Source organism: Leptopilina heterotoma, unplaced genomic scaffold (assembly GCF_015476425.1).
Source record: "Leptopilina heterotoma isolate Lh14 unplaced genomic scaffold, ASM1547642v1 Lhet_121, whole genome shotgun sequence".
Classification (NCBI taxonomy): Eukaryota; Metazoa; Arthropoda; class Insecta; order Hymenoptera; family Figitidae; genus Leptopilina; species Leptopilina heterotoma.
Window position 1 is genome coordinate 1,502,631 of NW_025110839.1, and position 11,378 is coordinate 1,514,008.

At 19.8% G+C, this 11,378-nt stretch overlaps 1 protein-coding gene across 3 annotated transcripts in view; it reads right to left on the minus strand.

Annotated features, from left to right (window-relative positions):
- Positions 1-11,378, minus strand: part of LOC122511657 — a 39,197-nt gene that overhangs the window by 8,597 nt on the left and 19,222 nt on the right. For all 3 annotated transcript variants that reach the window (XM_043627065.1, XM_043627072.1, XM_043627057.1), the window contains exons 2-4: positions 7,168-7,295; positions 4,390-4,528; positions 3,589-3,660 (exon numbers count right to left, since the gene is read on the minus strand). In XM_043627065.1, coding sequence (XP_043483000.1) covers positions 3,589-3,660; positions 4,390-4,464 — 147 coding nt within the window. In that variant the 5' untranslated portion in view covers positions 4,465-4,528; positions 7,168-7,295. The remainder of the gene's footprint in view (positions 1-3,588; positions 3,661-4,389; positions 4,529-7,167; positions 7,296-11,378) is intronic.

Here is an 11,378-nt window from a genome sequence, read left to right on the forward strand (position 1 = left end):
TTTTAAATGAAATTCATTTTTAAATTAATTCTTATTAAAAAGTTCTACGAGAATGCAAAAAAATCTTAATAAAATATTTGTAAAGAATTGTACTATTTTTATGAAAATAATTAAATTCTTTTAATGAATTTTATTAAATTGTTTTAAATAATTTAATTTCTGTGAAAAGTTGTATTATTTGTAAAAATAATTGAATTCTCGAGAAGAATCTTATCAAAATTTTTGAAAACCGCTTATTTTTTTCGAAGAATTTTAAGAGAATTTTTAAAAATAATTACATTTTTCGAGAAATTCTTTTAAAATTGTATAAAAAATAATTGAAATCCCGTTAAAGAAATTTGTTTACAAAATTCAATTATTTTTAAAAATTGCAATTAATTAGTAACTTTTTCAACATTCAATTTTTATCTACAACTTTAACTAAAACTAATATTTAAATCAATTTTTATTAGAAAATTCAACGACAATTCAATTATTTAAATACAAACATAGATTACACTGGTTTACAGTGAAATTGTCAATCGAACAAAACAATTTTTTTTCGAATAGTAAGTATTTTTTGAGTGAGAAAATCATAGTTTTAATTTTTTTCCCTCGTGCAGTTTTTCTGTAGCTTCAAATTTTGCATTTTCGAGGTGCGACGCCACTTAAACTTACCTGTAGGAAAATTAGCTTGTCAAAACATAATAAATGAGGTATCATTGGAAAGGTTATTAAATTACCTTTCGATCCATAGGTCACAAAATGAAATTCAACAAAAATTGAAAGAGTTACAGTCGATTAAAGATGAAATTTCATGACAATTTTGATGATTTTTAGACATTTGAGTACCTTCTACTATTTTTTTCTACATCAAACAGGAAAGAATGTTTAGGTTTTAATTTTTTTATTGATAGACTATATCATTACACAAATTTTGAGCCCTTGTGGACCTCGATTGGATTAAAAATGACAATTCTACACTAAATTTAGTGAACAAAACTACATTCTTCATTTTTAGTATCCCTTAAACATTTGCAGCAAAAATTGAAGTAATAAAATTTAGTTAAGCTCTAAAGTTACTAAAATCACTAATAAAGGATTTCTGAAATCGTAGATTTCGAATCCAATGTTAGTTTTCTAAATTTCAAAATGGCGGATCCAATATGGCGGACAAGTTTTTAAAAATCGATTACATTCGTCTTAAATTCGTTACTCGGGGGTTTTCGGGGTCGCTGATTACGAATCTGATGTCAGATTTCGAAAATTAAAAATGGCGGATCCAATAGGTGCGAATTTGATGGATTTTAAAAAACTCGTTTACCATTATGAATCCATCCTTTTCAATTTTTGAAATGTGACATCAGATTCGTAATCAGCGACCCCGAAAACCCCCGAGTAACGAATTTAAGACGAATGTAATCGATTTTTAAAAACTTGTCCGCCATATTAGATCCGCCATTTTGAAATTTAGAAAACTAACATTGGATTCGAAATCTACGATTTCAGAAATCCTTTATTAGTGATTTTAGTAACTTTAGAGCTTAACTAAATTTTATTACTTCAATTTTTGCTGCAAATGTTTAAGGGATACTAAAAATGAAGAATGTAGTTTCGTTCACTACATTTAGTGTAGAATTGTCATTTTTAATCCAATCGGGGTCCACAAGGGCTCAAAATTTGTGTAATGATATAGTCTATCAATAAAAAAATTAAAACCTAAACATTCTTTCCTGTTTGATGTAGAAAAAAATAGTAGAAGTTACTCAAATGTCTAAAAATCATCAAAATTGTCATGAAATTTCATCTTTAATCGACTGTAACTCTCTCAATTTTTGTTGAATTTTATTCTGTGACCTATGGATCGAAAGGTAATTTAATAACCTTTCCAATGATACCTCATTTATTATATTTTGACAAGCTAATTTTCCTACAGGTAAGTTTAAGTGGCTTCGCACCTCGAAAATGGAAAATTTAAAGCTACAGAAAAACTGCACGAGGGAAAAAAATTAAAACTATGATTTTCTTACTCAAAAAACACCTACTTTTCGAAAAAAAATTGTTTTGTTCGATTGGCAAAAAAAAGTTTTTAATTTGTAAACCTGTGTTATTTATTGAATAATTAAATGTTTTAATTCTTATACATAATTTTATCAACTTAAATAATTGAATTCTTTCGACGAATTTTATTAAAATTTCTAAGATTAATTACATTTTTCGAGGACTTTGATTAAAAATATATTAAAAATAATTGAAATTCAGCAATAAGTTTAATTACTTATGAAAATAATTTAATTATTGCAAAGAATTTTATAAAAAAGTTTCAAACAATTGACTTTTTACGAACAAATTTATGTAAATTCTATTTTTAATAATTAAATTCCTGTGAAATTTCCATTACCAGAGAGTCATTACTTTAGAAAATAATTGAATATTCATGTAGAATTTTGATATAATTGTTTTTAAATAATTGAATTCTTTTGGGAAATTTTATTAAAATAATACATTTATAAATTATTGAATTAAGAAAAATTTTTGAAAAAGAATTGAAATTTTGCAATGAATTTTCTTAAAATTTTTGAAAATAAATAAATTTTATTACTTTTGAAAATAATTGAATTCTTGTGATGAATATTGTTATTTTTATTACTTTTGAAAATAATTGAATTTTATTAAAATTCCTGAAAATTATTGAATTTTGTCAAACAATTTGATTAATTTTGAAAAATTGAATTCAATTGAATTCTTGTGATAAATATTGTTATTAATGAAAATAATTGAATTCTGCAATAAATTTTATTTAATTCCTGAATATAATTGAATTTCGGCGAAGAATTTTGCTATTTATAAAGATAATTTAAATATTGACAAGAATTTTTTTTTAATTATTGTCAGAAATGGAAAAAATTAAAGGTTTTTTTTAGAATTTGTAGTAAGTTCATAGTTTATGAAGCAAACAAAAAGACACAAAAATTCCGAATTTTTTTATAAATTCTAAACATTTTATATTTTTCAGTACTTTTAATAAAAATCCCTGACTTTTTCCTGATTTATTATTATTAATTAATTTATTATTTATAAAAATAATTTAATTCTTATAAACAAATTTTATCAAAATTTTTGAAAATAATGTATTTCAAAGAATTTTATTAAAATATTTTATATAATTGAATTTTTGCAAAGAATTTTATTCAATTTTCGTTTAAAATAATTTAATTCTTTTGTGAAATTTTATTTAAATTGTAGATTTTGTTATTGTTATTTGTAAGAACAATTGAATTCTTGCGAAAAAATTTCTTAAAATTTTTGAAAATAATTATAAATAATTCATTTATTATTATTTTTAAATATTTGAATAAATTTATCACTCGGTTGTCTAAATTAAATTTATTTTTTAGTGTCACAAATATAAAAAAAATTACCAAATAGCAGCAAATCGTAAAAAAAGTAGGAAATAGTAGATTGTAATAGATAAGTGCGAAGCCTGTTTACAGGGCTAATTATTACAATTTAAAATCAGTCCTGAAACCTGACATTAAATCAAATCCTAATTTTTCTTTTCTCATTTAATTTTTTTTTCTTTTATTTCATAATTTAATAGAATCTAACCATTCTAATAATAGATTCAAATTCTTCCAAGCGCATCTGCATATCCTCTACTGCGTCATGAATACTTCTTGTCTGCAAAAAAAAAACAAAACATTATTTTTACAAAATTATTAATACCTATGATCGGGGAAAAAAAATTCTCTCCATTTAATGAATTTCATAAACGTAAAAATCAGTAATTAAAATTTCTTTAAATTAAAAAAATCATCTAATGACCACTTTATGAATACTTGAGCATCACAATAAATCATTTACAATATGTAAATTATTGTAGAAATTTTTTAATCATTTTTTACTTGAAAAAAAAGATTGATTTATATCTTGCGTTAGTTTATGAGTAAAAAAAAATTCTTTTCTAAAAAATTTCCCTTTATTGTTAAAATCATTAAAATACAAGTAAAATGATAAAATTGAATTCAAAAAATAGGAAAAAAAATTTCTGATAGAAGTAAAATTTGAAATAAGGCGGCAAAATTGAAGATAAAAAGCAAAGTTAAAAAAATTTTCATTGAAGAGAAAAAGAATGTATTCGTAAAGATAAAATACGAGTAATAATTTTTTTTCTCCTCAATGCATGATAAAATACAACATAATTAAGATTTTATTGGTCAATAAAAGTGAAAAGGATTACACGATACGTATTACTTTTTATAACCAGGAGCTTGTAACTTTAGTTGCGCCAAGTTGGTATGTAAATTTTTCTAGACACTGTCGGTGTATGAGTGAAAATCACAGATGATAATATTTCAGAGTAAAAAGTATTTATTAATAATACTTTATAACAAACATTGTCACACATACCTGTTTTGATAAATCCATTTTCAAATAAGGAGCATAATCTTTTGCAATCTCCTTGACAGTCATTGTCGTTGACATTTTCTATTTTTCCTCGTGAAAACAAAATGTTTGCACTCAACAGTCACACACAACACGATCGAAACTGCGAGTCAGGAAATTTTTTTTACAATGTTGGCATACAATGAAAGCCTATTAGGTGAAGTGGATATGTATATATATATATGTTGTATACATTTTTTGTGGGATTTTATATTGCACAGTGATTTAGTAATGTTTACTTAACTTGAACATTAAATAAATGGCAAATAGAATAATCATTTCATTTTTAGTAAATGAAAGCTTAGATAAACTGTATATAGGCCACGGATATAAAGAAGCCAAAAAAGTCACTTTAGTCGTTTTAAAATACAAAAGTATTTTAAAAAAATTGGCTTAAAATTATTATTATTGTAAAAATGTTAAAAGAATTAAATATTCTTTCAATTAAACATTATTATTATTATAAAATTATAAAGTATTACTCAATGTTGTCAGAAAAAATTCATTTTGTATTCAAATGTTCTCCAAAAAATTTAATAAAATTCTTTATATGAGAATTCAATTATATTTTGCAAAGGAAATTTTAATCAAATTCTTCGAAACAATTCAATTTATTTTCAATATATAATGTTCAAAAAATTTTAATCAAATTTCTCGAATAAATTCAATTACATATTTTCAAAAATTTTAATAAATTTCTTTATAACAAATTCAATTATTTTCAAATATTTCAATAAAATTCTTTATAACAATTCAATTATTTTCAAATATTTTAATAAAATCATTCATAAGAATTCAATTATTTTGAATATTTATTGAATATTTTCAAAATTTTTAATAAACTTCTTTATAAAAAATTCAATTATTTTCAAATTATCTATTATTTATTCGATTATTTTAAATATTTATTGAATATTTTCAAATTCTTTTTAAATTTCTTTATAACAATTCAATTATTTTCAAATAGCTTAATAAAATCATTTATAAGAATTCAATTATTTTGAATATTTTAATAAAATCCTTCACAAGAATTTAATAAATTAGTTTAATAAAATCATTCATATAAGAATTCAATTATTTTGAATATTTTAATAAAATCCTACACAAGAATTCAATTATTCTTATGAATAATAAAATCAATTATTTTCATAAACAGTAAAGTATTTCGAAAGAATTTAATTGTTCTTCAAAAAGTTTGTAAAAATTATTTATGAGAAGTCATTTATTTTCGATAAAATTTAAATTGAATTCCATAATTATTTTCAAAAATTTTAATAAAATATTTCGAAAGATTTCAAGCATTTTCAATTTAACTTCAATAACATTTCCCGAAAAAATTCAATTATTTTCAAAAATTTTAATAAGATTCTTTATAACGATTCAATTACCATTCAAAAATTTAATAATTAACTTTATAGTGATTCAATTATTAAAAATAATTTTTGAAAGAAAATAAATTTTTCAATATTATTTATATGTAATTAATAAATTTCAAATAATTGAAATTTGTAAAATAATTCAAAAAAATTTTAATAACATTCTTCGAAACAATTCAATTTATTTTCAATGTAATTTTAATAAAATTTCTCGAATGAATTCAATTACATATTTTCAAAAATTTTTTGTAATTTCTTTATAACAAATTCAATTATTTCCAAATATTTCAATAAAATTCTTTATAAGAATTCAATTATAACCGATGAATTTTAATGAAAATTATTCAAAACAAATAAATCATTTTTATCAATAATAAAATTCTTCGAAACAGTTCAATTATTTTTATCAATATAATAAGATTCTTCGACAAAATATAATTATTTTAATAAATAATAAGATTTTCTGAAAGAATGTAATTGTTTTCAAAATTTTGATAAAACTCTGAGAATTTGATTCTTTTTAATAAAATGTTATAATTAAATTCGGCGATTATTAAAAAAAAATTTTTTAACTTCCAATTATTTTCAATTTAATTTTAATAACATTTCTCGAAAAAAAATCCAATTATTTTCAAAAATTTTAATAAAATTCTTTACAACAATTCAATTACTTTTCAAAAATTTAATAAATTTCTGTATAAATATTCAATTACTTTCGAATATTTGATTAAATTTCTTTATATAACAATTTAATTATTTTCAAATATGTTAATTAAATTCTTCTTCTTGTAAACAAATCAATTAGGTATTTTCGTAAATAGTAAAATATTTCAAAAGAATTTAATTGTTTTTCAAAAAGTTTGAAGAAATTATTTATAAGAATTCAATTATTTTCGATAAAGTTCGAATTAAATTCCTCAATTATTTTTAAAAATTTTAATAAAATATTTCATAACAATTCAATTATTTTCAAATATGTTAATTACATTCTTTACAAGAATTCAATTATTTTCAAGTATTTTAATAAAATCCTTCACAAGAATTCAATTACTCTGATGAATAATAATAAAATTCTTGTAAATAAATCAATTTTTTTCGTAAATATGTAGTAAAATATTTCGAAAAAATTTAATTGTTTTCATAAAGTTTGAAGAAATTATTTATAAGAATCCAATTTTTTTTTTATAAAATTTGAATTAAATTTCTCGATAATTTTCAAAAATTAAAATTAAATATTTCGAAAGATTTAAATTATTTTCAATTCAATTTTAATAAAAATTTTCCCGAAAAATTCAAAATTTTTTCAAATTTTGAAAGATTTGACTACACTTATTTTTCACAGTATAAAAATAAATTTTTTTCATACCAAAAAAAGTTGAATTTTGTTGCCATATTTGGAAGAGAAGTCCAAAAAAAGTCCAATTTTTCAAAAATAACTCGAGAGAAAAGTCGTCTTTCTTGCAAACAGTCAGAAAAAGTCACTTTATCCGAGGCCTGCAATTTAGAAAAATTACATTAAATTAATTAAATTAAAAATCATAGAAAATTTTGTAAAAAAAAAAATTTTTTTGTCACTTGAACTGATATCTATTGTACAAAAAAATGTTTTATTAAAAAATGTAAAATAAATTTCTTTTATCCTTAGAAATCATTCTTTCACCAAGTTTTGAAAAATGTAATAGCAAAAATAACAATATTTCTGTCTGAGATTTAAATTATTTCCCTATACTTGTTAACATATTCTTTTGATCGACCGTTAAATTATTTCTGTTCTGCAACTCCGTTTTTCTCCACTAGAAAACGATTTAGTAACAAAAAGAAATTTATTTACAAACGTATTTAATTAACTTTCGTTTATTGTTGTAAGAATTGCACATATCTAATAATTAGTTAGAAACTAAAAACTTCATGTCAGCAATGATCGAATGATTTTAATTTATAATTTTATATCATATTTTATTATTTTATTATTAAATATAATGATCGTGGTGTTTCTAGATATCCAAATCTCTATGTCTATCTAAAGTTAGTCGTATATTGTGTAGGCTTTTGTTTTATTTTTATGTTCGACGCGAAAATTTATTTCTTTTCCTAACTAGCAAAACATACACGCGCTCAAGCGCGCGTGAAATTTTCATTGCCATTATTACTTTAAACAATTTACTTTTTCAAATTTAATAAAAATTCTTCATTTTTTAAAACACAATTTTTCTAAAAGTTTTTCTTTAAATTTAATTATTATTTAAACAACTCGTATAGAAATCGCCAAGATATTTCTAACAGGAACTGGAATATTTTTGATTAAATAATTCAACTTTCCAGTGGTACTCGAGTACCACTGGAACTATCCTGGTAAAAAGTTTATTCTAAACTTTTTCTAAATTCAATTATTTTTCAAATTTTCAATTAGAATTCTTCAAAAATACGATTAATGTTTCAAAATAATTTTTAAAAGTAAACTAACAAAATTTATTAAAATATAAAATTATTTATTTAAAAACTTATTCTTGTTTATTTTTCCACAGAAATTAAAATTTTTAATAATTTCAATGAAAAATCTCATGAAATTTAATTAATTCCTAAAATGCTTGTTATAACGCTTTAAATATTCAATTATTTTCTACAATTTTAACTGAAATTTCGTTTGAAAAACAAAATCAACTTCTATCAGAATTCAACAACGAGAATTGAATTATTTAAATAGAAAAATTTTTGTAAATCATAATACAAAATTTCCCAAAAAAATCGAATTATTCCAAAAAAAATGTATAAAATTCTTTGCAAACATTCAATTGTTTTCATAAATAATAAAATTTTCATAGGAATACAATTATTTAAAACACAATTTAGATAACATTTTTCAAAAAAAATAAATTATTTAAAATTTTTTAAATTTTAAATAAAAAAAAATTTGTTTGTAAAATTCTTCACAAGAATTCAATTATTTAAAAAAATTTAATAAAGTCCTTCACAAGAATTCATTTATTTTTATAAATAATAAAATTCTTCTGAGGAATTGAGTTATTTTTTAAAAGTTTAATGAAATACGTTGCAAGAATTCAATTATTTTTCCTAATTAATAGAAATCTTCATAGAATTTTAAATATTTTTAATATAATTTTAAATGAATTGCTTGATAAATGCAATAATTCTTAAAAATATTATTAAAATTCTTGGAAAGAGTTTAATTATTTTAAATATTTTTTATTAATGAAAAAAATTGATTAAAGCCGGAAAAATTAATGAAACAAATACAAAGTGGCCGCTTCACTGGGAAAACCGGGAAATTACAGGGAATTTATTTGGACCGGGAAAAACCGGGGAATGACAGTAAATTTTTATCATGACCGGAAGTTTTGAAATTTTTTGTTAAAAACACTAATTATTTTGTAAGAAAAAATAGAAATATTTATTTTAAGACTTATTAATTATATTTCATTAAAAAAGATTGAACGATCTTTTATAAAATAGTTTTATTTTGTCAGGGAATTTTATCAAAAGTACCTGAAGAATATTCAATTTCTAGAATTTATAAGATAATTATGAATTTTGATGTCCAACTTAACAGACTTAAGAAAAAAGAAAATATTAAATTTAATTTTAAATTCTTTCTATAACAACAATTGAACAAAATAACATTTTGATTAAATTCGTCGAAAAAATTTGAAAAAAAAAAAATTTCACATCCTATAAAATAGTGAAAAATAAATCAATTTATGAATTTTTTTGCAATAATATTATTACAAAACAAATTGGAATTAGTAAAAATTTGAACTAATTAGAACAAAAGTGATGCGAATTTTCTAAAAATTATTTTTTAATTATTGTTATGCAAATTAGAAAATTTTTTATTTTCAAATATAAATTTTTTAATTAATTTCACAATCAAAATTTAAAAAATTCACTTATTAAGTACAAAATTAATGATTACTGTTCATATTTTCAAAAATTTTAATAAAATTTTACGAAAAAATTCAATTATTTTCTAAAATTTTAATAAATCCTTTTAAACAATTCAATTATTTTTTTAATTATATTAAAATCTTTTACGAAAATTCAATGATTTTCAAAACAATTTTAATTGAATACGTCGGGAGAATTTAATTTTTAAAAAAAATGTTATACATTTCGAAAAAATTAAATTTTTTTCTAAATAATAAAATTTTATATAAAAATATTAATTAATTATTAATTAATTATTAATATTTATATTAAAAAATATTAATATTAAATATTTTTATATAAAATTTTTATATATAAATAGTAAAATCCTTTGCAAAAATTCAATTATTTTCAAAACAATTTTAATTGAATTCCTCGGATGAATTCAAATATTTTTGAATATTTCCACGAATTTCAATTATGTCCTAAAATTTTAATAAATTCTTCGAAACAATAAATTCAACTATTTTTATAAATAGTCAAATTCTTCGCAAGAATTGAATTATTTTCAATTCACTTTTAATAAAATTTTTCTTCATAAAATTCAAATGCTTTCAAAATTGTCAATTAAAATTATTAAAGAAACTCCAATAGTTAAAAAAAAAATTCAAAGAAATTCTGCAATAGAATTTAATTAGGATTTTTAAAAATTAATAAAATTCTTTGCGAGAATTCAGTTATTTTCCTAAATAATAAAATTCTTTGAAGGAATTCTATTATTATCAGATTTTTTGATAAAATTCTTTACAACAATTTGATGATTTTCAATACATTAATTTTAAAATTGAAAATATTTGAAAAGAAAAATTATAACATTAATTAATTAAGAATTGTAATGACAAATAGAAATTATCAGAATTTTTTGCACTTCTTTTCATTAAAATACTAAAATTTTGTGAAATTTTATGTTTTGTCAAATTGAAATTATGCAGATTTTTGTTCTTTACTTCTAAACAAAATTAGAAAATTGTTAAACAATTATGATTAAGAAGTAGAAAATTTATTTATTTTGCATTATTTTTGTTAATGAATCACAATTTTTTTAACAAAATTATTATTTTGTTTTAGAAAAAGAAGAAAAATATTTGCACAATTTCTATTTTTAATCTTATTTTCATCATTTTAATTCAATTATCATTTTCTAGAATTTCAAATTATTTTTTATGAAAATAATATTGAATTCCTTAAGAAATTTTTATTATTTATGAAAATAATTGAATTTTTGTGAAATTTTTATTATTTATGAAAATAATTAAATCTTTGCATACAATTTTATTAAAAAATTTTTTTAAATAATTGAATTCTTTTTGGGAAATTTTATTAAAATAGTAGAAATTTGAAAAAAAATTTTGATAATAGGTAATTGAAATTAGGACAAGAATTTTTTTGAGCATTTATGGAAATAATTGAACTTTGGAGAAGAATTTTGTTATTTATAAAAATAATTGGGATTTTTACCAGAAAAATTGAAAAAAAGTTGAAATTTTTAAGAAGAATTTTAATTTTTGTTTGAAAATAATTGAATTTCTGCAATTATTTGTAATTTCTCCAAAATTGAATTTTTTTTTAGTTTTTTCAACCAAAATTTAGATTAGAAAATTTTTATATTCTATTATTTTTAAAATTGCTAATTTT